Source organism: Propithecus coquereli, unplaced genomic scaffold, assembly GCF_000956105.1.
Source record: "Propithecus coquereli isolate 6110/MARCELLA unplaced genomic scaffold, Pcoq_1.0 Scaffold268, whole genome shotgun sequence".
Classification (NCBI taxonomy): domain Eukaryota; kingdom Metazoa; phylum Chordata; class Mammalia; order Primates; family Indriidae; genus Propithecus; species Propithecus coquereli.
The window spans coordinates 2,011,380-2,039,024 of record NW_012148263.1 but is presented as its reverse complement, the minus strand read 5'-3'; the positions used below and the strand labels follow the sequence as shown (position 1 = coordinate 2,039,024).

The 27,645-nt window shown below is 38.5% G+C and overlaps 1 protein-coding gene across 1 annotated transcript in view; it reads left to right on the top strand.

Moving 5' to 3' along the window:
• SLC9A9 (solute carrier family 9, subfamily A (NHE9, cation proton antiporter 9), member 9) overlaps positions 1-27,645 on the top strand; it is a 652,487-nt gene that overhangs the window by 427,128 nt on the left and 197,714 nt on the right. The window contains exon 14 of the mRNA XM_012647423.1: positions 20,759-20,912. Within this exon, the coding sequence (XP_012502877.1) occupies positions 20,759-20,912 (154 nt within the window). The remainder of the gene's footprint in view (positions 1-20,758; positions 20,913-27,645) is intronic.

Genomic DNA, 27,645 nt, shown 5'->3' with positions numbered 1-27,645 from the left:
TTTTGCCTGTGAAATCATTAGGATTTTTACATATAAAATCATTACCCTCAGAGATAATTTTACTTCTTCCTTTCTACTTTGAATACCTTTATTTCCTTTTCTTGCCTAATTGCTCTGGTTAGAATTTCCAGTACTATGTTAAACAGAAGTGGTGAAAGTAGGCATCTTTGTCTTGTTCCTGACCTTACAGGAAAAGCTTTCAGTCTTTCACCATTGAGTATAATGTTTGCTCTATTTGCTATGGGTTTTTCATATATGGCTGTTATTATGTTAAGATAGTTTCCTTCTCTCCTTAGCTTGTTTAGTCATTTTTATCATGAAACATTGAATTTTGTCAAATGCTTTTTCTGTATCAATTGAGATGATCATTTTTTCTCTTCATTTTGTTAATGTGGCATATTATATTAATTGATTTTTGTGTATTGAACCATGCTTGCATTCCAGGAACAAATCTCCCTTGGTCATGGCACATAATCTTTTTACTATGCTACCAAATTTACTTTTCTAGTATTTTGTTGAGAATTTTAGCGTAGATGTTCATAAGGGATGTTGGTCTGTAGTTTTTTTGTCGTGTCTTTGTCTGACTTTGGTATGAGGGTAATGCCAGCCTTATAGAAGGAGTCAGGAAGTACACTGTCCTCTTCAAGTTTTTGGAAAAGTTTATGAAGGGTTAGTATTAGTTCTTCTTTAAATATTTAGTAGAATTCATTTGTGAAGCCATCAGATCCAGGGCTTTTTCTGTCAGGTGATTTTTGATTACTGATTTAATCTCCTTACGATTCAGGTCTATCTAGGTTTTCTATTAATTCATGGTTTAGTCTTGGTAGGGTTTGTGTTTCTAGGAATTTATCCATTTCATCTAGTTGTCCAATTTGTTAGCATAAAATTATTCATAGTACTCTCTTATAATTCTTTTCATTTCTCTAGAATCAGTAGTAATATCCTCTTTATTATTTTAGTAATTTGAGTCTTCTCTCTTTTTCTTACTTCATCTAGCTAAAAAGTTTGACAATTTTGTTGTCTTTTCGAAGAACCAGCTTTTGGTTTCATTGATTTTTTTTCTATTTTTTTTTTTTTCTATTCTCTGTTTCATTTATCTCTACTCTAGACTTTATTATTTCCTTCCTTATACCGGCTTTAGGTTTAGTATCTTCTTCTTTTTCTATTTCCTTAAGTTTTAAAGCTAAGTTATTGATTTGATATTTTTTGTTTTTTAATAAGTTTATAGCTATAATTTTCCCCCTTAGCAGTTTACTATGCATCGTAATTTTTGGTATGTTGTGTTTTTGTTTTCATTCATCTCTTAGTATTTTCTAATTTCCCTGCTCATTTCATCTTTGATCCATTGGTTATTAACAGTATGTTGTTTAATTTCCATAAATTTGTAAATTTCAGTTTTACTTGTGTTAGTGATTTCTAATTTCATTCCATTGGGTCAGAGAAGATACTTTGTATGATCTCTACCCTTTTAAATCTACTGAATCTTAATTTGTGCCCTAACATATGGTCTAACCAGGAAAATGCCCCATGTATACTTGAGAAGAATTCGTATGCTGCTGTTGAATACAGCATTCTGTTTATGTCTGTTAGATATAGTTAGTTTATTGTGTTGTTTAAGTCTTCTATTTCCTTACTTATCTTCTGTCTAGTTGTTACACTAATAATTGAGAGTAGAGTATTGAAGTCTCCAAAATTACTGTAGAACTATCTATTTCTCCCTTTAATTCTGTCAATTTTTGTTTCATATATTTTGATGATCTGTCATTAGGTGTATAAATATTTATAATTATTATATCTCCTTGCAAAATTATTGAACCTTTTATTAATATATAATGTCTTTCTTTGTCTCTAATAAACTTTTTTGATTAAAATCTATTTTGTGTGATTAGTATAGCCACATTTCTCACCTTTGGTTACTATCTGTATGTAATATCTTTTTCCATCCTTTTATTCTCAATCTATTTGTGTCTTTAGATCTAAAGTCAGTCTCTTATAGACAGCATATAGTTGGATCATGTGTTTTTATCCATTCTAGCAATCTTTGTCTTTTGATTGGAAAGTTTAATGCATTTTCATTTAAAGTAATTACTTATAAGGAGGGGCTTACTTCTATCATTTTGCTATATATTTTCGATATATTGTATAGCATTTTTGTTCCTCATTTATTGCATTACTGTATTCTTTTGTGTTTAGTTGATTCTTTGTCGTGTGATGTTTATATTCTTTTCTCACTTCCTTTGTGTATATTCTATAGCTATTTTCTTTGTGGCTATCATAGGTATTATATTTAACATCCTAAAGTTATAACACTGTAGTTTAGATTTATACCAGCTTAACATTAATAACATACAAAACTCTACCTATTTTATAACTCTACTCCTACCCCTTTTGGTTGTCAATGACACAAAATTACATCTTTATACATTGTGTTCCTGAAAATACAAACTAATAATTCCCTCACATGCATAAGTCTCATAAATTATGTAGAAAACAAAATGTGGAGTTACAAACCAAAGTTATAGTAACATTAGCTTTTAGACTAATAATTTTTAATGTATTTATCTGTTAACTTACACAGAGAACAAAAAGTAGAGTTACAACCCATACAATAATACTAGCTTTATTTAAATCTCTATTTCTTCTTATGGCTTCAAGTTACTGTCTAGTGTTCTTTCATTTCTACCTGCAGGACACCCTTGAGCATTTCTTGAAGGGCGGGTCCAATGGTAATGGACTTCTTCAGACTCCCTCACTTCTCCAGGACAAGTTTTATCAGATATAGGATTTTTGGTTGACAGGTTTTTTTATACCCTTTTAGCATTTTGAATATATCATCCCATTGCCTTCTGACCTCCAAAGTTTCTGATGAGAAATCTGTTGACGATCTTATTAAGGATCCCTTGTATGTGATGAGTCACTTTTCTCCTGCTTTCAAGATTCTTTCTTGTCTTTTAATAGTTTGATTATAATGTGTTCAGTGTACATCTCTTTGAGTATATCTACTGGGAGTTCATTAAGCTTCTCAGATGTTTATATTCATGTTTTTCATCCAGTTTGGGAACTTTTATACCATTATTTCTTCACATATTCTCTCTGCCCTTTTCTCTTTCTCTTCTCTTTCTTGCACTACCACAATGCATGTTGGTCTGCTTGATGGTGTCCCACAGATCCCTCAAGCTCTGTTTACTTTCATTCCATTTTTTCCTTATTGTTTCTCAGACTCAGTAATTTCCATTATCCTATCTTTGAGGTCACTGATTCTTTCTTCTACTTTTGAATTCCTCTAGTGAATTTTTCATTTCAGTTACTGTGCCTTTCAGCTCCAGATTGCTTTTTAAATTTCTCTTTAGTTTTTCTATCTCTTTATTGATATTTCCATTTTGTTCATACTTTTTTTTTTACTTGCTCCACATCTTCCTTCAGTTCTTTAAGCTTATTTAAGATGGTTGTTTAAAGTCTTTGTCTATTATATCTGCCACAAAGTCTTATTCAGGAACAATTTCTGTTGATTTATTTTTTTCCTTCGAATGACCACACTTTCCTGTTTCTTTGCATGCATTGTGATTTTTTTGTTGTTGTTGGAAACTGAATATTTGACTCTAATATTGTGGTAACTCTGGAAAGTAGATTCTCCCCCTTTCCCATGGTTTGCTGGATTTTTTTATCATTGTTTGTTGGTTGTTTTATTGTTGTTGCTGTAGTTATAGATTGTCTTTGTGCTGGGGATTAGCCTGAGGTGTAAACTTAAAGTCTTCTCAGGTCTTTTCTGAGCCTGTGCCTTTCCTTGGGCTTGCATAGTCACTTCCTAATTTCTCCATTATGTAGTTATTTTGAATGCCCTTATGTTTAATGCCTGGGTCCTAAAAGGGGAAAAAGATAAAAGTAAAGGCAGGAAATAAAAATGGAACTGTCCATTTAAATCTCCTGGAATTCACTCCAGCCAGAAGGAGAGGAGCTTGCAACAATGAGGGAAGGTACAACAATGGCCACAAGCCATTTTGTCTGTACCTCTGTGATCAGAACGAGCAATTATTAATTAGAGCACAGATCCCTGATAATGGAGGACAGGGTCCTTTTTGCCCACCCTGGCCCTTGCAAGCTGTTTGCAAGCTGCTCCAGAAACACATGCACAGCTGTCTGCTACAGGACTGAAGGGTGGGGCATGGGTAGCTGCTACAGAACTATATTGCTAAGAACTGAAATTGATGAAATTAATCACAATTTACTGTCCAAGCCTTCTCCTAGAAGTTGCAAGCCTTCAATAGATTCCAGAATTCCAAAAGAGTTACATCAGACAGATTCTGCCAGGGCAATTATCTAGGTGAGGACACAAATCACTGGTGCTTCCTACTCTACTGTCTTCCCAGAATCCCATTATTGGTCTCTTTTTGCAGATTAAGGAAAAAAAAGAGACATGGAGAAGTTGATTATATTGCTCACAATCTCACAACCAATTAGAGATGAGATTGTGAGTTGAAACCCCAGGTTCTTGACTTTGAATTTAGAAACTTCTCATCTACATGACACTACCTCAGATTTACCCTCAAGGTCATGAGAACACAAGTTAAATCAAAACCATGTCCTTCCTAACTCAGGCTAAACCAGCATGTCTAACATGTTCCTCATGCAAACCTGACCCCTATCCAGTTCACAACCAACTGAACACATTGGTGTGGTGACCCCCCCTTCCAGCCATAGGCTCAGGATCTACCCTGCACCCACTGACCCCATTAGAATGCACAAAGTATCAGGTGAGTTCATCTCATGCAGGATGGTATTTTCTTCAAAAGAGAATGCTCCAGACTCAGCTTTGATTTTCTGCATGAATTCTGATAGCTGTACATTACTCAGGACCTAAAGTTTTAAATATGTTTGCCAAGAAATAAAGAATTTAAAAGGTCAACTTAAGGTAACATAAGCCAGAGAAGGAGGTTAACAAAGGAGATCAACTAACACACCATCTAGTCTTTTCTGGGTGTGTGAGAGCAATACCTCCTGAAACAAGAAGGAAAAACCAGTCCCCTTAAAGAATATTTGCTTCAAAATATAGTTCAATGTTATTAATTAATGTTCTTAATGTTTTTTAATTCATTAAGAGGATGATTTTACTAGCTCTCTGACAGAATCTAGTTGTCCATGCTTCACAAATGAATTTAGATGAATCCTTTTTTACATAGTTCAAAACATCTTACGAAGAGTCCTTTGGAGAAGGTAAACAATGACTCTCTAAAATGGGAATGTGAATTTATTTTAACATTCCCTCATTCATAGTCATCCAGATATTCATTCAGCAGACATTTATTGACATATTCTCTTGGGTAAGTGTTTAGGTGAATAAAGACAAAGATGAGGTCCCTGCCCTTAAGAGAAAACTGGGTGGGTTTGGCTCAAACTTGGTTCACTGAGACAGTGCACCTCAGAGGGTTCAACAACCAGGCAAATAAGAACCTTAAATTTCTGTCTTAGTCAGTGACACCTGCCATTTGATAACTCCTTTTCCATTATTACCCTCACCTTATACATGCCTTGTTGGCACTGGGCAGGAAAGGAGCCTTCCAAGCAGAGATGGATTCACTGCAAAGATAATGTACTTAAGCTTCAGGTTCCTTTTTACACGGCCCCTTCCAAGATCCTGAGGGGGCCTTAGCGGTGTGTTCTGATGAGCATATAAAGTTTGCACAAGTAAGACATTTTGTATTATTTTTCTTAAAGAGGACCGCAAAATGAATAAGCTTCAGGCCCCACAAAACCTGAACCAAACCTGCTGCACCTTGAGGTGAAAGTTTAAGGACTCCAGCTATTTCTTACTCATCTCCTGGAAGTGAGAGGAGCCTGCAGCGAGTGTTGAAACAAGGGCTTGAGGTTGTGTAGACGGCGCCTGTGTAGCAATGCTTTTGAGTAAAGTTCACATTGTTCATAGATGACCCACTGCCACCCTCTCCTCCCACTTCCACCCTTTGCCTCTAGAGCCAATTAAATGGAATGAAGTGACTGTTAGGGCCCAGATTTAATTTCTCACGTAGTACAAATCCCACCTGATTTATTTTGTATAGACTAGTAATCTACATACATGAAGCCTTGGAACATGAAAATGAAGAATGAGTCTGAAGGTCAGGAGTCTGTCTCCTTTGCTTTTTCTTTCTTGAGAAGTTTTTAATAATGCCAATTCTGTTCTTGGTAGCTCAGATGCAGTTAAGACTCAATCGGGGAAGTTCACTCAGAGACATTTTTAAGATCCTCTTTAAATTCAAGGCTAGGAGGCCATAACTGCTCTGGTGTATCATGTGACACCCCGCACACACCCTTAAGGGCTTAAGAGGAAATGCTAAGCTCCCCTGAAACTATTCCTGTTGCTCTGGAGCACAGCCCTAGTTAATGCCAGGAGTGAACAGCCCAGCCTCAGCTCTTAGTTCCCTTGAAACCAAAGAGGCAGTGCTCTGTGGTTTAAATTAAAGGAGGAGATGTGCTCTGCACAAATTAGCTTTCCTATTGATGTGGTGCATATTACAAAGATCAGTCCTCTTGTTTTAATTCAAATCCATGTGCTGCAATTTTTATTTAATTTAAAACTAAATAAGAGCCAGGAGTTGCTGGAAGGAGGGGAAATGCCAAGCCCAATTGAGCCCCAGCAGCCTTCCTGAAACCACAGTGACTTGGGTGCTATGAACTGGGGCTGAAGAGCCACTGTGCCGAGCTGCCATGCTTATCGAACCAGGAGGGAGGCTAGGAAAGCACCTAGGCAGGTTGTAGTGGCCAGACAATATGAAGGAGGACACTGTTCCTCACATTCCCTGATTTCTGCTGCCCCTTGAAGAAGACTCTGAAATCCTGATGTGTCCTATCACAAAAATGAAGATGAGTTTTAACCAGTAAAATGTGACCACAGTGTACGGATTTATACAAAACCTCATCCATGAGCTCACAGAGCCGTAAAAACAACACACAGTGAGTGTTGCCAGGCTTTGCCGCTAATGTTCACAGCTCATTTTGTTGTCCACTAACACTCATTACTATTCAAATTGCTACTGGCACCAAAGGATTAAGAGAAAGCATGGAAGACAAACTTTAAATTAAGAATTTTTTTTCCATTAACATTCATTTTTCCCCTCTCAATTGTGAAAAGTCTACCATTACTATTCAAGTTTTGTGGAACATTATGTTCTGCAGCTCAGGGAACACCAGCGCTCTGTGGAAGGACAGCTTAACAACCACTGCTAAGGTGTAGGCCACCTTTCCCAGCATCTTTTGGGTGAGCCATGGTCTTGTCTTTTGGGATCAAGCCATAAATCAGAATCCAATATAAGACTTTGACCCCAAAGTGGCTTTATCCAGCTGGGATCAATGACAACCAGGAAGAAAACATAAATGGAATTCACGAAAGTAAAGAAAAAAGAAGGTCATTGTTTCGGCAATGCCTAGAAACAGGGATCTGTGTCTATGACTATCCAGGCTAATGGAACTCCATTAAGCTACCAGAACTCTCCCACAATCATTAGCAGCCACCATGTAAAAGGGACACCTCTAGGTTCTCTTGATCCTTGATACCCCAAAGTGTGGTTCCTGTACCAACAGCTTTGGCAACGCTTAGGAGCCTGGTAGAAATACTGAATCCAAATCAGCATTTTAACAAGGAATGCAGGTAATTCATGTGCACGTGGAAGTTCAAGAAGCATGTTTCAGAACACAATCACAATTCATGGTTTCTGTTCTGAGTCTCTCTCTTCAATCCATTCCTTTCACCCCATTCTGTTTTGCTCCCAGACACCAATCTTGCCTCTTGTTCTTCTGTTTGCCATCCGATAAACAGCATAGCACTGTTTATCTAGTTATTGAATTTTTTCCAGACCCTTCAACATGCTGAGGTCTTCCCCCATTCACTCAGGCTTACCTCTGCCTAGAACCCTTTCCACGTCTACCCACCTTCCCTCTTACTCAGCTGATTCCTTTTATTCTTAGGATCTGTTTAGACATCGCTGTGTACCTCTTCAAGTCTGGGTTAGCGTCTCTCTCATGTGTCTCCATAGCACTCAATACTTCTCTTGTAGGAGTCTTCACCCTTTACCATGATTTTTGGTTTGCCTGCCTGTATCTACTCTAGACTAGGAACTTCATGAGGGCAAAATGTTTATTGCTATACCTCAGCTCCCAGCATGCTGCTTGAAACTACATAGCCTTTCACAAATATTTGGTGGATGGATAGGAGAATGAATGAAAGACTTTCAACACTCTCTACCCAACCTAAATTGTACATTTCACTCATACTTCCACTTAGGGATGATTCATTCCTGTTCTATCAGGTAGGAGCTAATCAACAATAATTTTAAACCAAGAGATCAACAAATAAAACCTTTTTTAATGAAAGAAAATATTTTTCACCTATGCACATCTGGCTAAAAAAGAAAACTTCTCTGAGTGTTGATAACAGTAAATATTGGCAACATTTCCTCAAAAATAACATGTGGATTTGAAAATATTTTCCAAATCTTTGCTTGCTTTGTGTTGGGGGAATGTGTTGGTTTTCCTATTGAAACCCTGAGATCACATTAAAAACTGTAATATTTACATGGGCCAGGTGATTTGAGTCAAGAATTAAGCTAAACCCAAATTCAGCTTAGGAAAAAGATTTCTTTAAATGTATATACAAGGGTTAGCTGAGAGTCTGGGCCCCTCTAAGAGCTGGATTTTCCTTTCCTTTCCTTCTCTTTCCCTTGTTCATACTTCCAGAGAGAGCTGGCCCACATGACGGCATCATGCTGTCTGGAACACTTTGCCCAGTCTTACCTCTCTGAAGGCCCCTTGCCCAGAGTTCATTGTGCTCTTACCCTTCCATGCTACATCTCCTTTCTGCCCTGACCATGTCTTGTGTAATTAATTAGGCCACCACCTCTTCTTCACCAATGCAAGGCCATTAACCAGCTAAGGGGCACAGAACCAGAACTTTTTCTCCATCAGAGAAGATGAACCCCCATGGAGCTCCCATCTCTCAAGTGGTAGCCACTGTGGACTGGAGCAGGCATTAATGAATGACCAGTGACTGAAGTGGCCCTGTCTTCAAAGGGGATAGTGTTAACCAGCTTATGCAGGAGATGAGCCACAGAGGTGCTTTAACAACTGTGCGAAGTAGTCACAAGAAAAAGTCATCTTGGGTAATGAGTAACCACAAGCAGCATTGCTGTGACGTAGCAGACAAGCAGAGTGGACCCACATGAATTGCAGATCCCATTAAGTCCTCATTGTTTCAAATGCTGAGAAAAGGTTGTGTGATTATGATGAATTCAGAATAGCCAAGAAACAGCTTAGAACTGTGGCCAGGCCCATACTGTTCTTTTCTCCCATTATTAAGTCAAAACATTATCATTCTTCACTTAGCTCCAAAATAAATTTACAATAAAAATTGCTTTCTTTTGCATTTTTAAGCAGCAAATTAGGTTTTACTATTTGGCACACCACAATATTTTTTAAATAGGAACTAGTGTTTTGATGAAAGGCTTTGAAGCAGACTCAGCCACTTGGAGTTATGTGATTAACCCCTTCCAAGCCTCAGCTCCCTTGATGGCTACTGTTGAAAACTAAAGTAGAAAATATATTTAAAATGCTTGCCTCAGGCACTGCCTCCTAAGAAACACTCAAAATGGGAGTTTCTTTTACTTTCTTTAACTACCAAAGATGACAAGATATCCATTAGTGCTTTCACAACTGTTCTTGGGAAACTCACAACTGGTCTTGGGAAAACATCCTATCAGAGACTGAGGCTTTCGTTCCAAAGAAGGTTTGACTGTCAAATCACTGCTGAGGACATAGTTGGAGGCAGAAGCTAAGTGAGAGTGACATTCCTATGGAAGACAAAGGCCCATGGCTCCTGCTTCCCTCCTTCCCTTCATTTAAGGACAATTGTTGAAATTTTACTTTTAGTTCCAGCAGTGACTTACTCCTGACAGTAATACATGAATCAAAATGTTGTGACTTAAAGTACCAGTCTGTGTGAGGAAAATATGTTGTTCTTCCCCCCCGGGGACAAGTTGACATATATAAAATGTCACAATCTACTTAGACATTTATTGAGTGTGAGAAAGTGGCAAGATCTTGTAGATGACCAGACCATCCTATCTACTGAGGTAGTGCAGCCGATGAGAGCATGCCAGCCCCAGAGAGACACTGAGTAATAAAAGGAGACAGTCCAGAATGCTTGTCACTCGCCCTGTGTTTCCTGAATAAGGTCCTAGAAGGGTACAGTAAAATAAATAATTGTATCATTTAATTGAGGAACTTTCCATGTACATTTAAATTTTTCAGAATGTCCAGGGTGTCAGAGATATCACAAATATCTAATTGATAGTTTTATCCAAATTAACCTGCCCACTGAGGCAAACAAATGGACTACATTATTTTTCCTATTTTCTACCTGAATTTACTTATTAACTGCTTGCTTTTTTGGGCACTAGGTAGACAAAACCTTATAAAATTATCGACACAAGCAAACCAAGTCAAGAAATGAGTCTCTCTGTGCCAGGCACAAATCTCTCTAATTCTGTCCTTAGTTTCTGTGGACAGAGTTCAAAAGAAGTCAATAAGATTGACTCAAATAAGTTATATGTGCAGATGAGCAAGAAGCAGTTACATTTTAAAATGCCTTGTGTGAAATATCCATAGGGCCTTTAAGTAATTTAGGAATTTTCAGCATTAGCTCTGATATATCGGGGAGGCTCGAATGCTGTTTGGTCAAACAAGTTCTTCACAGACTGACCAATCCTCAGTGAGTAGGGCAGGATCCCCAGCCCCAGCTCCCAGCCTCCCGCTGACTCTGCCAGGAAGGCCATTCCAACAGCCCCGGGATGAGGGAAGAGGACCCCAGAGCAAGTGCCCTGCCCATGATTCACCCTTCCCTCCCTTTACAGGAACCTCGGTCACCCTCACCACCCTCCTTCTCACAGAGGCTGAAATATTTCACTGTACTTTCTTGGAGCTGTTTTAAATTTCACAAGTAAATGTGAAAGCACATGTATTAACAAATATTTTTAAATGCACTCCTTTCAACCAGGCTCCTTCGTCTTGTGACTTCATAACTCCTGAAGGCAAAGATTCCAGAAGTGCTGTCTGTGGACCAGCAGTATCAGCATCACCTGGCAACTTGTTAGAATTGTAGATTTTCAGTCCTACCATAGAGCAACCTCTCAGTAACCTGAGGGTGAACAAGTTCTCCAGGAGATTCTGACACAGCTAAAGTTTGGGAACCACTTCATGATTTATATCCAGCTGGTGGAAGGGGAAAGAGAGCTGAGGGTCGGAATGGGTGCTTCTCAAAAGCCTTGTGTCAGAAGGGACACACTTCGCTTCTGCTCTCATTTCACTGGTGAGAACCAGGCATATGGCTATATCTAGATGCAAGAGCTGCTACAAAATATAGTTTATGCAGTTATAGCAGCATATCATGGACCACGTAAGAATGGGTTTTGGTGGACAGATAGCCATCTTTGCCAGAATAGCCCTCTGCGGTAGGAATATTGTCGTCATTTGTAACCTTACTCCTATAGAAAAAGGAAATCCCAGGTCTACAGTAGGGTTTCTCAACCCCAGCAACTATTGACATCTGGGACCTGATAATTTTTTGTTGTGGGGGCTGTCTTGCACATTTTAAAATGTTTAGCAGCATCCCTGGCCTCTACCAACTAGGTAATAGTAGCAACCTCACCCCCTGCCCCCTCCAATTTGTGGACAACCACAAATGTCTCTAGACAGTGCCAAATATTCCCTAGGGGTCAAATTGGCCCCATCTGAGAATCATTAGTCTAAACAGAAAGCATTTAAATTGACCTTTGGAATACAAGCTGGCTGTAAGTTGGGTACTGCTCACAGAATGTTGACTTTCTTCTGATTTTCTGTTAGCCTTTCTCTTGACACCCTCTGTTGAAGATTTCAGCTGGTAGTAAGGATTATTCCACAGTTTACTACCACATCCACCTTACTTACATAAAAATAAACTTCCGAAGCCAAAGGCATCTATGCATATTGACTTCAGAGCTGTGACAGAGCTAATCCTATTTACAATTAATTACCTTTCCTGGCTGCCCAGGGATTCCAAAGACAAACTTCATTTTACATAAAAATATACAGAAGTTATGTTACATTCCTTCTCAGTAGACTTATGTTTAAATGATTCAAGTTCAGGAAGAGAGATGAAGGAAAGAAAGTTCTGCTTGTCTAACACAGACTTAGTTTCCAGAAAAACTCAGTTTATTTTTGAATGCAGAATGTTTTCCCACTGAAAACAATCTGTTGGCTTCATTTCCATGTGATAAAATGATGTTGAACAGAAAATGGAACCGTGTGGCAAGGTTGCACTATCCCGGAAAATGTATTTTGAAACCAAACTGTCATTTTGGCTGAAAGCAGTTACCCTTTGCAAGCTCCCAGGACTTCAGCAAGGGTAGAAGCAATACATAATTCAGTTTTAGACCCAAACCAGGGTTTGACTTACCAGATTAATAGTAAGAACTTGTTACATATTTTAAATCAACCCCCTCAGAGTACTTGAAGTAAAAGGAAAAAAAGGGATTGCAATGGATTATATCCCAAATGGAAAGGCAGGTAGCAAAACAGGTTATCTAAAGGACATTTCTTTTGAAGGATGCATCAATTTCCCAGGGACATTTCTGTATCCCTGGCCATCCACTGCTCATTTCCTTCTGGGTTCCAGTTGTGTTTTCAAGTGCAAAAATGGCCTTTTTTTTCACTCATTCATTCATGCGTTTATCTAGTGCTTATGGAGCGCCTACCCTATGAGAGGTACTGTCTAGCACCAGGGATGCTATGGCAGACACAATAACCAGAATCTGCTCTCACCAAGCACACTGTCTGTTGGAGGGAGATGAATCTCAAAGACTAAAAAATAAACGTGATCATTTCAAATGGTGATAAGTACTATGATAGACATACAAAACAGACCTGGGTGAAGGGGGCACTGAGATCAGGGCAGGGGGTCAGGGCAGCCTTTCTGAGGACTGGGACAAAAACAGGTAGCAGCCAAGGGACAGACTGGCAGGAGTGCAGTGGGTGGGAGGAGTCGCAAGAACAAAGGCCTGGAGGCAAGAACAAATGTGGTTTAAAATTAACTGCATCTTCCTACTCTTTTCAAGCTCCAAGCTATCTTCCCATCTTTCCACTTCCTTCAGTAAAAAGGTCCCTGAACTCTGGAATCTTATGTCCAATCACCCACACAACCTCTCTGCTTAGAAGACTAATAGGCATCTCAGATTTAACATGGCTGGAACACAACCCTTGATAGGCCCTGTGCAACCAAACATGCTCTTCCCACAGCTTTCTCCCATTCTTCCAGTACTCAAACCGTGAGTTCTTGAAGCCCTCTCCTCATACCCCTCATCTGACCCAACAGCAAATATTATAAACCTTTGACATACATCCAGCACCTACCATGCTGTCAGCCTGCCCTGATCCAACTTCACTTCTTGCCTGGACTAATGTGGCAGCCTCCTCACTGGCCTCCTACCTCTAGCCTGGAAATCTGTTTTCCTATCAGAGTCAGAGTTATTCTTTTAAGCACAGAATGATCATACCATTATCTTGCATAAAACCTTCCTAAAGTTTTCCATCTCAAGATAAAAATTGAAAACCTTGCTACTCAAAAGCCTGGAATGATATAGCTCTGTTACCTCTTGGGCATTTTCTCCTTCCACCCCCCCACCCCTCCAGCCCATTCATTCCACCCCAGCCACACCAGCTGCTGCTTAAACATGCCAGGCATACCCCTGTCCTAGGGCTTTGCACCTGCTGGAAAAGCCTGGAATGCTTTACTTTCAGATACCCACATGACTTCTCTCCCTGTTAGGGTCTTTGCTCAAATGTCACCCAACAAGAGAGGTTTTCCTAAGCAACCTGACATCCCATCCCTCACATATACATACTCTCTCTTACCTTACCCCACTTTTGCTTTCGTCAGAGCACCTTATATAACTAATCTGGAAGTGCATTTAAGTCAAGAACAATCCCTTGTTTGCTGCCATACCCTGGACATGAATGAATGAATGAATGAATGGATACATGAATATCTCCATCTCGTATCTAGAGGACCTGAAACCACAGCAGTAGTTCAACTTAAAAGCATTTACTGAGTTCCATGTTCTGGGAACTATTTAAGATATAAGAACTATGTCAGGAAGATGTAATTCCAACCTTTTAAAGGATTGGAAGTTAGGGGAAAAGAGCAGACCACCTTAAACTACTGACTCATTTCAGACTATGACTTAGCAATACAAGTGGCATGAGCAGTACATTTTATAGGATTTCTAAAAAAGAGAAAATAATGTGGACTAGAGTATTCCAAGAAAACTTCATGAGAGTGGGATCGGGGCCGAAAGGTGGTCCAAATGGGTAAAATTTGGAAAAGCTCGAAGGAAAGCAGAATTCCAGAGGAAGTGAAGCAAGGGGTTAACAGTGGGGTCACGGCACAGACGCAGGGATAACCACTGTTTATGGGAAGAGAGGCGACTTCCTTGCTCATGGAGGTTCTCAATGGAGAAGAGGAAGTAAATGGGGAAGTGGGGTGAGGTTCTGTCTGAAAGGTGTCTGTGGGCTGTGGGAAGCTATTTATGGTTGCAGAGTTGAATCACAACCTCATCAAGCTAGGTTTTGAGGAAGCTGTTCTGAGGGACATGGGCAGGACAGTCTGGAAGGAGGTGAGAATAGAGGCCAAGACCAGAGTGTGGGTCAGGGGCACAGGCAGGGTGTGTGGAGATGGGCCTGGACCCAGGTGGTGCAGGGGGAAGTGGGAGGAGCCTGAGCCATCACACACCTCACTCTCCACTGAACCGGAATTTCTAGAGTCCAGACACACTGGCATGAGTGGCTGTGTATATTTTTAAGTTCTACATGATTCTGATGTGTACTCCTAGTTAAAAACCACAAGTCTAGTCTAAAAATCTCTATTTATAGGTGAAGTAACAGAGATCCAGGTGAGGCAACCTGCTTATGATCATGCAATCTGTCAGAGGCAGGCCTGAAAATAGATCCCAAAATAAGGCTGTAAGGGTCTCCATAAACAATAAAAAGGCAGAAACTGAGCTTGCAGAAACAATTACTCAACCATTACATTAAACTATATTACATTAATGTACTGCATTAAATAATGTAATGTATTATTAACATTACATTATTAATCACTTTTCCATATATAATCTGAAGTCATAAAGAATGAAAAAATGTATCCATTCATGGATTTGTTCAACAAATACATACTGAGCACCTACTATGTGCTTGGTATTACTTGAGGTGTTGCAGATAAACAGAGCCAGCCAATTATATGTGTTGTAGTAAGTGCTCTGACAGGGCCAACGTGGGTAGTCCTAGGAATATAAACCAGCACAACCCAGACTCCACTGTCAGAGGAGGCTCCAGAGGGAAAGCAGCATCTCAGCTGAGCGCTAAATATCAGTTCAAATTAGGGAAAGTTTGGGTGAGGGTTATATGAGAAAGAACTGGAGAGAATTTGGATGAGACAAAAACAATTCAGGCATAGAAAACCACATATGCAAAGACCTCTTTTACCCCACCACTGATTTCAGTGCCTTAAATGCCACACATCTGTTGACAATGGCCATCATTTGGGCCCTGATTAAGTAGAGCAATCTTATCTTTTTCTTCCTCAGACTATACATTCAAAGTATCCTCTTTAGCACCTCTAGTATACCTTAGCATAGTTTGCCTTTTAAGAAAGTCGTTTTTGTAGGACCATGACCATTGAAATAGAGGAGCCAAACTTCCTCATCACTGCATTCCCACACTGGGTCTTGGATAAAGCTTTAGTGGGTGCTCAAGAAATTATAGTTTATTGCTTTGCACCTTAAATAAAAATACCCTAAGAGGTACTTTTATTCCTGTGATTGAAATGTAGCTATATCTGATCATCACCCATTCTGAACACATTTGCAAATTAGTAATTGATTAAAAGGTTCACTTTTGCTCTTTAAAGATGAACAGGAAGCTGCGCATTTTCTGCAGCAGGGGTCCTTGTTAGAAAGCTTTCCTTGGTTCAGTAGTCTTCTATTCCTATGAATAGAACATCAACATAATTAACATAAGAATCCCTTAGAGGCCAATTTTAAATGAAACCATGTTTAATTGCAGGTAATTCCTTTATTCTCTAAAATCATGCTAACTTTCCAACTGAGTATATGAAATATGTCAAATTCTTTGCAAAGTAAACCCATTTAAAATGAAATGGTATAGTCTATCAACCCCTAAAAGTACAGGATTATTTCGGTTTATTTGGCCAAAACAAAGAAAAAGAGAAAGATAAACCCAAGGGTCAAAGCACACATAAAACAACACAAAACACAAGTTTTGGTAAGTTCTGGATTTCCTGAGTTTCTAAGCAAAATGGTGTGTGTTCTTTGGACATAAGGTTTTGCTAAAAAGAAAATCCTACATCAATATTAATTTCTCATTTTTAGTGTTTTGCTGGTAGCCAAAGTAATTTGTTTCAATCCTAAAATCCTCTATTGCCCAAAACCGTAGTGTTAAGGAGAGAGGATCAGTGTGCACAGAGCCTCTACATGGCAGGGAATCAATATCTGTGTATACGATGAAGCAAACGAATGGCTATTGCTCTGCCGTTTGTCTAGGCTCTAAATGAGTGACAAGTAACTTCAGAGTCACAAAGGATGAGTAAGACATAGGCATTTGTCCTTCTTATCTGGAGTTCTAAATTACTTCACTTTGTCCACTCAGCAACTTCACCATTCTCAGTCCCATGCTTCCAGCTTTGCCATGCCATCTTGCAGGTGACATGCGCTGTATGTGTCACATGTGACCAGGGCCATGGACAGATGATCCCTTCTCTAAAAAATACCCTATTTCTATGTTTTTGTTTTTTTTTTTTTAAGGTGATCATCACATTGAGAAGGCATCCTTTTGTCAATATCTTGCAGTTTGGTCCTAATTAGCATGTTTCTTAACCTGCCACAAGACAGTGGCTGTACTTTTCCACGTTTTTCAGAGATCCCTACAGTGCATCTGCTATAAATATAGGGAATTTTATATATTTTTTAGAAGTTAGCACAAAAGCTATATTTGAGTATATTTTTAGAAGTTAGCATAAAAGATATATTTTGAGTATATTTTTAAACCAAGAACTGCTCACATGTAGATAATTTAGATTTAAGAACATAGTTACACTAGTTTAACGTAATAACAATACATCATTAAATACACTTAGGAAGATTAATGGTCGCTTACTTTCTTGCCCTTGCTATCCAGCATGAAAGAGTTTACAGTAAGCAGAGCATAGCAAATTTTAATTTTTATTCTAGTTTCAATTCTTTTCTTTCTCACAAAAACACAAAGTAAAAAAAACCCACAAACATTTATAACAATAAAACAAATATTCGGCAACTTATCATCTAACACTTCTAAAATCACCTAATTTGGCACAATGCAGTTTGGTGGACATTTCTATCAATATGAGCTTGAGGAAAAGGGAAAATGGAAAGCTCACCTCTGTCTTCAATCTTGCACTATGATTAAACGCTGCTACCTTGACCTGTAAGTTCCCTCCACAGATACCAACATCTGTTGCAGTACTGTTTCCTTGGGTTCTCATTCCCTAATGACAACATTTCTATTTTCTGGTGAGAGAATTATTAAAACAGTCTCCGGTTTTAAAGGTTATTAATATTCCCACTCTGTTGTCCTCAGCTGGGTGTGAAGGCATGAGCACCTCTGGCGGGGACACTTTTCTTCTTGAGCACAGCCATCTCAAGTGTTCAGAAATTCTGATGTATAAGAACTTTTTTATTAATGTCTACTTCAAATGTTATCTTCCTTATCTTCAGGCCATTTCCATGTCTACACGGAGATTTATAATAATTTCCTTCCTCCATTACATTTTGTTCCTTGAAGGTATTTTATAATCAAAGTACATGCTCTTTGCTCTTTCTCAAGTTTCCTTGTTTCAGGCAAAATGTATTAAGTCTCTCTAGTCTAATCCTCTGGATCTTGTGTTATGCCACTTGTCTCTTGAATAGTCTCAGCGTGGAGACACAAAAGGAGCATTATATTCTATAATATGTTGGGAACCTAGGAATAAAACCCAAGATGGTTATAGTTTTCCTCATCTGACCCTGTATCCAATTTTTGAACTTCCTTTAATGTTTGAATAAAGATTTGGCAATTTAGAAACCTGGATGCTATAGTAAATATTATAACACGGAGATCGTTGAAATTTTATGTATGTGATTTAAACCTTCCTATAAAAATAACCAAATCACTACCACTTTGACTTATACTAGCTATCATTATAAATCTTTATTTTTCCTGTAACACAATATAACAGGGACCATAAATGTCTTGCAAGTCATGTGTTAGCCAAGAGAGACCTTCCATTTTTCTTCCTTTCTTTTACTATTTGTGCTTTTATTTACTCTTCTTCAAAGTCTACATTTCTATTTGTATTAATGTCATCACATTTTGATTTGAAGTTCTAGTGTTTAATCTTTAATACCTCTTGCAAATATATTTAATATGGATTCATAAAAATTCAATTAGCATATTATTATTAAAGAAGAAAAAGTAAAACAAGAAAAAGCGAGTTTTAATGTGTTAGTTTAGATTATAGACTTTGTTCAAGTGTGTAATCAGTAGTAATTTTTAAGTGTCATTTAATTATTTATTAATTTTTGGTGGTCCTTAAGTTTAGTTTTCTTTGTTGTCTAACACATCTGATTTTTAAAAAGTAATTGTTCCCAGAAAGACTTTTTATAGATATAAACAATATTATTCTAAAATTTTATGGAAAAGCAAAAGAACTAGAATAGCTAGAACAATTTTTGAAAACAAAATATAAGGTGGAAAGAATCACTTTGCCCAAGGTTAAGGGTTATTATATAGTTACAATAATCAAGAGAGTATATTATAAGGACAGACACATAGATCAATGGAATAAAATAGAGAACTCAGGAATAGACCCATACAAATATACCCAACTGATTTCTGACAAAAGTCCAAAAGCAATTCAATAGGGCGATTAGACATCCATAGGCAAAAAATGAACCTCAATTTAAACCTCTCACCTTATAAAAAAATTCACTCAAAATGATCATGAACTTAAATGTAAAACTATAAAACTTTTAGAAAATAATAGGGGAAAATCTTCGGGATCCGGGGCTAGGCAAAGAGTTGGTGGACCTGACTCCAAAAGCACAATTCATAAAAGGCGAAATCAACAGATCAAATTTCATCAAAATTAAAAACTTTTGCTCTGCAAAAGACTCTTTTAAGAGGATGAAAAGACAAACTACAGAGTGGGAGGAAATATTCGCAAACAATACATCCAACAAAGGACTATTATGTAGAATATATAAAGAACTCTCAAAATTCAACTGGCCAGGTGGGGTGGCTCACACCTGTAATCCTAGCACTCTGGGAGGCCAAGGCAGGAGGATCACTTGAGCTCAGGAGTTCAAGACCAGCCTGAGCAAAAGCAAGGCCTGTCTCTACTAAAAATGGAAAAAATTGGCCAGACCTGGTGCACCTATAGTCCCAGCTACTAGGGAGGCTGAGGCAAGAGGATTGCTTGAGCCCAGAAGTTTGAGGCTACTGTGAGCTAAGCTGACACCTGACACCACAGTAGGCACTCTAGCCTGGGCAAGATAGTGAGACTCTGTCTCAAAAAAAAAAACAAACAAAAAAAAACAACTCAACAATCCAATTAGAAAATGGGAAAAAGACATGAAGAGCCATATCACCCAGAAGAGTATATAGATACACACACTCAACACCATTTCTAGTAGGAAAATGCAAATTAAAACCACAATAAATATATCACCACATACCTATCAGAATGGCTAAAATGAAAAATAGTGACAATACCAAATCTAGCAAAGATACACAGAAATTAGATGACTTATGTATTGTTGGTAGGAATGTAAATGCTATAGCCACTCTGGAAAACATTTTGGTAATTTCTTAAAAACCTAAATACGCAAATACCATACTAACCAGTGATTACACTCCTGAGCATTTATCTCAGGGAAATGGATACTTAGGTTCACACAAAAAACTGTATGTGTGAACTGTATTTCTTCCAACTCTGTGTGAATCCACGAAAAACTGTATGGGAAATCTTAGCAGGCTCATTTGTAATAGCCCCAAATTGGAAACAACCTGGATATCCTTCAACAAATGGGTGATTAAACAAACTGTGGCACACCCATACTGTGCGATGCTACTCAACAATAAAAAGGAGCAAACTATTGATACATTCCACAACCTGAATGACTATCCAGAGCATTATGGTGGGTAAAAAAAAGGCAATTCCAAAAGGTGACATACTGCGTGATCCCATTTATGTAGCATTCTTGAAATGACAACATTATAGAAATGGAGAACAGATTACTGGTTGCCAGGAGTGAAGGAGGGAGCGTGGGAAGGGAGATAGGCATGATTATAAAAGGGCAAACGTGAGGGATCCCTGTGGGGATGGAAATGTTCTTTACTTTGACTGTATCAATGTCAATCTTCTGGTTGAGATGTTGTGATACAGTTTTGTATGATGTTCTCATTGGGGGAAACTGGGGAAGTGTCCACATCATCTCTCAGTACTATTTCTTCCAACTCCGTGTGAATCCACAAGTATCTGAAAATAAAAAGGTTAATTAAAATGTTGTGTCAGCCAGTTGTAAAGATAAATCCATTGAAACGAGAATGAGACCCGCAAGATGTTTACTTTCTTTTTGGTTTTCCCCACAAGGTTTGCGAGGAGCGATCGCATTTGCCTTGGCAATTCGGAACACAGAATCTCAGCCCAAACAGATGATGTTTACCACCACGCTGCTCCTCGTGTTCTTCACCGTCTGGGTGTTTGGAGGAGGAACGACCCCCATGCTGACCTGGCTCCAGATCAGGTGAGTGGTGCCGTTTAGCAAAGAAAATCACTGAGGCCTGGCTGCACTGTTCAATTTCTGATGTTCTGATGTTCCTGGTCAAAAGTACAATGGCAGGTCTGTACCCTAACGCCCTCTGGAGTCAAGTTGACCTTCACTCCCAAGGTGAAACAATATGACCTACCAACTGAATTGACTTTTCCAAAAGTCTTAGAAGTCCTAGGATAGTATCTATTTATAGTCTGTCCCAAGAAATGAATTTATTCATCTATTAGTTCTTCCATTCAACAATATTTATTCATTACAATGTGATATGCTATGGAGTTTACAAAAATAAATATGGCGCAGGTCTCATCCTCAAGATACTCACAATCTAGTAGGATCGGTACAGAAAAAGCTGTAATGCCAAGGAGAAAGTGAATTTGCTTTGTTTTTAATTCCTCACAGCACTTACGATAGAAACAGGGACACGGGGAATGCTTAAACATACGTGGTTAGTGAGCCATATGCTTAGCCAGAGGGATGCCGTAGACACAAGTTAGATGGTTTCTTACAGGAAAAGGGGGTCAAGGTTTCAGTCAGGGACCTTCCAAGGAGCCGTGCCTGGACGATGATGGCTGTAAACCTGAAGTATGGAGGTAGCAGACGACTGACAAAAATGAATAGCTGGTGCCAATGGCAAAACGGGTAAACCTATTTTAAGATGTTGTTGTCTTTATTTAAACATTTTTGTGACCTGGGTCCTCATTTTCACACCCCAAAAGGTAACAACAGTGCTTTAGGCAAATCACAATTTGTTTCTCAAATGCATACCTCTTGATGGTCATGCAGTCCTTCCCTGGTCCCCCCCATTCCCTGTCAGACAAATTCACACCTACCACATCTGACAGGAAAAGATTCATCTGATCGGAAAATAATTACCAAGGAGACTCTTACACACAAGGACTCTGGTATTCCAGCACCTAGTATAGTGCCTGGCACATAGTAGGACTGAATAAATAATTCATGAAAAATTAAATGAGTATAACCACAAATGTAAATGCTTCTGTTAAGCATTTACTGGTAATTTTCTATTCATTTGACAAAGAAGTAGCAGAAGCAGGTCTCACAAGTTTAGCATAAGAAAACTTATGTTTAAACCGGGCCAAGTGGCTATGTATTAAACCAAATTCAAGGAAAAAAGGACCTCTTGAAGTACTGTGAATATTGCTAAACACATAAAAGGGCTTTGACTAAAGGTGAATGGAGAGTGTTTTGAAATGCTTGTTGAATTATTTTCTAAGCATATAAATGTGACTTGCAATTTCTTTCACAGTGGTAGTTACCTGTAGGCTCCTATGGATGAGTACACACATTGCAATTAAACTCTATAGCACTGGGTCCCCTGTGAACTGTTAGTAAGACAGTGGTGTGTTCAGACTTCTGGAAAATAAAATTCAGTAGGTGGCTCCATGCATGGAAAAATTAGGGCTTGGAAAGCAAAAGTTAGATGATGCCAATCTCCACAAGGTAACAGTATTGAATATACTATCAGGTAAATTAGAATATTTAGAACATAATGTAGTGATGTCAGCATTTTCTTAAAGTAATCAAATATAACTTGTTTTCTACTGTTTCTTTTTTTTTTTACCCTGAAGAAATTGTCCCAAATCCATGACATGTTTTGTGCTAGAGTATTTACCTAACTCTCCTGTAGTGTTTTCCAAAGGCATCTATCTGTTAACTTCAAATACGTATCATAACTTATGCAGTCTCTTGGTATCTTGTGAAGCAGGGAGATGGGAGTATGATAGTGGGGCTTTAGACAGGTTAGGACAATTATCCAGGTCATAGGACAGGGCCTAATAAGGAAGGACAGTGATGTCAACCACAGTATCCAGGGGTGAGGTACCTGGAGGTCAGCTAAGGCCAGTGTTATTATGGCCTGTCAGGGGCACAGCAGGCGGTTGCCATTTGATGGAGATGCCCCAGTGGGAATTGGCTCTAAATGGCCCAACTGATTCCATGCCAACTTGGCCACCAGCCAGGATGGGAAGTGGCAAAAGTCAGGAATGTGATGCATTTAGGGAAAGCTGCTGACGGGGCTCCAGTATAGTGGGCAAGTGATCATCTCAGCTAGGAACTAGAGATTTATAAATCTGAAATCAGGGCAGAAACCCAATCAGGCAGACCAGAGACCCATTCATGAGGAAACTAAGGGAGAAAAACTGAAGTACACAGATACATGGGCATCCAGGAAGTTAACCCAGACAGGCAGGGTACAGGGCAACCAGAACATGTTAAGACCAATGGCTCTCAAACTGGAGTAAGTATCACAACCACCTGGAGGGCTCATTGAAACCCAGATTGCTGGATCCCAGCCAGAGTTCCTGATCCAATAGATCTGGATCAGGGCCTGAGAATTTGCATTTCTACCACATTTCAGGAAATGTTGGTGCTGCTGGTCCCAGGGCCATACTTGAAAAACTTCTGGTTTAAACTTCATATCCCCTAGTGGAGACGGGGTTAATATTAAATACTGCCAGATTTGGTTGCCTAAGGCTGCAGTGTTGATTCCTTAGTACCTGTACTAAAGGAAGGGAGGGGCTCACTTAAGGAGGAAGGGCACTGTGCATTGATCAATGGGAGGGAAATAGGACATAATAGAGTAAACTTTAAAGAGCAGAACCATAAGTTAGTGTGTATACAAACACTCACAGGTGCATGACATAAGTTTGGTTCAACTATGTTATAGTGACAACTATCATATGCTCTGCTTCCCTGTCATGGTTTATAATGTTATCAAAGAAGTTCTCAATTCCATTATAGATTTTATACCCATAGTTGCCTATAACTTAGACTGTATTTAGCAAGGCTTTGCTTGTTTACAGAGTAGCATCCCATTAACCAACTTGTATCTCAGACTCTTCCCATAAATAACAGAAAGTACATGAATTAGAGCTTTAATAAAATGACGCAAATGGGGAAACCCAAGAGACAGGAATGCACATGTGATATTGAATGAACTCAAACATCTTCACATGGCACGTGATTTTTTTATACACTTTACATGGCCGTCCCCTCTTGAGCCTGTACTTTTCCTCTTAAATTATTAGGTATGTAATGAGTTGTTTTTCTATCCCCATAAAATTTGCCATTTAGCCACATACTCCCACAGATGCAAATAAAATGTTTTATATAAGGTAAAAATTAATAGTATTAAAATAAATTGCACTTTGACAGAAATGACTTTAAAACAGCAATGATCCTATACTTAGAGAAACTCATAATGTCCTTTACATGTGAAACAAATTCTCCATTGATTAAGTCTTGCCTTGTCCTAGGCACCAATCAAATTTCTTGTCCTGAAGCTGTTTTATTTTCTTTTAAAAAATAATAATAAAATATTTTAATGCAGTGTTTGAAATAAATCAGACCTTTGTTTCTCAAAATTCTATAGAAAAAGAAAAGACCACCCCAGCCTTATTTTGGAGTATTTCTTGTAAAAGAAAGTAGAATGGTTTCTCGATTAGAATCCCGGATCACCTCCCTTCTGGGGAATACATTAATACTGGAGGTGAGGAAAACCCAACCCACAGTCTCTAAGGACTAGTTTCACTCTTAGCCAGGAAACAAAACAGATCAAAGGTGCCGTCCTTTGCCCTACAGAAGCCAGTAAACAGGATTATCAACCAAATGATCACAAATAAATATCAAAGACCAACTGGGCAGAGCTCTTTGGCGGTGGCACCAGATAATTAACTTTGGGATGGTAACCCCATCCTTGGTTAAGGGTAGGGCACCACAAGGAGCTAGCAGACTCTCAGCAAACATTGCATGAGGATGGAGCTCGTACTGCAATGCAAACCTTTCCTGGGATCCTTTAGATGAGAATGTTAACTCATCTCTTCAAAATATCTGGGCTAAAGTGTGGAAAGTCTTGAATACCAGAGTTATACAAAACTCGTCTCCCTTACGGCATTAGAAAGTGCCCTCAACAAGATGACCTCTGTAGCTTGTAAATTTTGGCCTCTAAGCACTGTAATAATAATAATAGCCATCTTGTATTGAGTACTTACTCTGTGCCAGATATTAGATGATAAAGGGCAAGGCATACAACCTCCCTGTGTCTCAGCCTCTAATCTATAAAATGGGGATGATAATAGTGACTACATTCTAAGGTGGGTGAGGCCTGGCAAAGTGGCCCAGGGTCATACACTTTTGGGCTGCAGAACCAGACTCCTACCCAGGCAGCCTAAGCTCAGGGCCTGCAGACCCAACTAGTGCATTTTTCTGCCACGCTGCCTAAAAGAGGTTATTCTTGATGCCTGCAATCTACTTTGATTAACAAATTGTCTGGGGAAAAAGAGACATGCATTTATAACCAAGAGAGTATTATTAAAAACAAACACAGGGGCCGGGCACGGTGTCTCACGCCTGTAATCCTAGCACTCTGGGAGGCTGAGGCGGGTGGATCGCTCGAGGTCAGGAGTTCAAGACCAGCCTGAGCAAGAGCAAGACCCCATCTCTACTAAAAAAATAGAAGGAAATTATCTGGACAACTAAAAATATATATATGGAGGAAATTAGCCGGGCATGGTGACGCATGCCTGTAGTCCGGCTACTCGGGAGGCTGAGGCAGGAGGATTGCTTGGGCCCAGGAGTTTGAGGTTGCTGTGAGCTAGGCTAACACCATGGCACTCTAGCCCGGGCAACAGAGTGAGACTCTGTCTCAAAAAAAAAAAAAAAAAAAAAAACAAACACAGGAAATCTTCATTTATCACAAGTGGCTGGGCTGCCTTCCTTATGCAACACAGAAATTCTTCAGTACAGGTTTTTTCTTTGACCTGAAACAGTTAAAGGTCAACAAAGCTAGCCCTAGTCCAAAGTAGACAAGTGGTGAAGTTTGTCTTTCTCAATTATAGGAATTTAGAATTATAGGAATTCATCACCCTTATACCCATCTCCTAGCTCCATTCAGGATCCCAAGCCAACTGCTGCTGACTTCTTTCCTGAATCAACCAAAAAAAAATTTTTTTGCACACAGTGGCCTATGTCCATTGCAGAGTGAATAACTTTTAGTTAGTAGAATGCCTCTACTATCAATATTTTAGTTAAATATTTAAATTCTATTTTTAGTTTATGACCAAAACCATCCTAGAATGCTTTATTTATCATTTATACCCACTGGCTAAAAAGTTTTAAAATAACAGGCATCATAGAAATGTACACAAAGATAAGGAGAGAACTTTCCTTGGTGGTATTTTTAAATCTTAAATGATTGCAGAGTTAAATACAAGTATACCTGCTCATATACAGACTTCCTTTATTACTGAGGTGAGGAAATATCAATTTAATATAGTAGAGGAATACATATAATTAAGTGTGCTTAATATCTAACTGTGTTCCGTTTGGTTTCCTTTCTAGCATCCAAAGTTTCATGGTGGTTTAACAATTTGTTTCATTGGTATATGAATGTGATAAATCAGCACACACACTTTGGAGTTAGACTCTCTGGGTCCCAATCTTGCCTTCCTGTCTTACCAGCTATGGGTCCTTGAGGAATAAATTCAACCTCTCTATGCCTCAATTTTCTTAATCTGTAAAATTGGAATAATAATAACACCTACCTCTTTAGAATATTATAAAGATTAAGTATTGTGTGTGTAAAGAATTTAGGGCACACAGTAAATGCTCAACAAATATTGCTATAACAATACCCAAAGGATACCTGTGAGCCTTTTCTTACACAAATACTCTTTTATTGCCCCCCGCACATGTATAAAGTATTGTTAATTAAGTGTATTTGTGAAAGCTTGGCTTACATAGAAGGTAGAAAGTCTCTGGGGAGTTTAGGTCATTTTATGTAGTATCTAGATTCATGAATTGTACAGGCAACTCCAATATCTGCATTCAAAAATGATTAACCTCTTTTAAAAAATACTCATACAATGCATTATATTTATCCAACTCAAAAAATTCTTTCTGAAATATGCTTCTATTTCCTTCTTAACATAATAATCTTTGCTTAGGAACTTTTCACTTATTTAATTTATACCATTTCATCAAACTATATTGATTTTGTTATTTTGTGTTGATTTTATATCAATTTGTGTATTTTGTATCAATTTGTATCAATCTACAGACCTGAGAAATATGCTATCTCATGAAACAGGGAAAACCAATTTACTCATTTGAATGTAGACCTATACTTTATATTGCCTATTCACTACTGCCTTTTAAAATTATATTCTATTTTTTAGTTTCTCCTATAATGCCTTTCATATCCAAATATTTATTGTTCAAATCAATCTAGTTTGGACATAGTACATTAGAGATATCGGATAACTGCATTGTTGACCTAAAAATATCCTAGGTTTAAACAAGTGTTATGAATTCACAACTCCTAAATTTGTTTCCAATGCCATCTGGGTTCTTTAATACCCACTTTCTTTCTATGTACAGAATCTTCCCAGTTTCAGAGATAACAGTCTCTATCTCCACAACTGCCAGCTATCCTCCACTAGCCATGTTGTTATTTATCTTCCCTGAACGTGCTCTTGAGAACATCAGTATCAATAAGCTTCATTCATTTATTAAGTTTACCAAACAATAGACATTCTATTCTATTGGAGAAAATTTATTAGCCTGTTATCATAAAGTACGATCCAATATAGTGTCCTTACTTTAAGTAATGGATATATCTGTACTTTAGGTAATAGCTGGAGTCTAGGGGGAAAAGTGATTTTTGAATGCAGTAGATAGAACTTGTTAG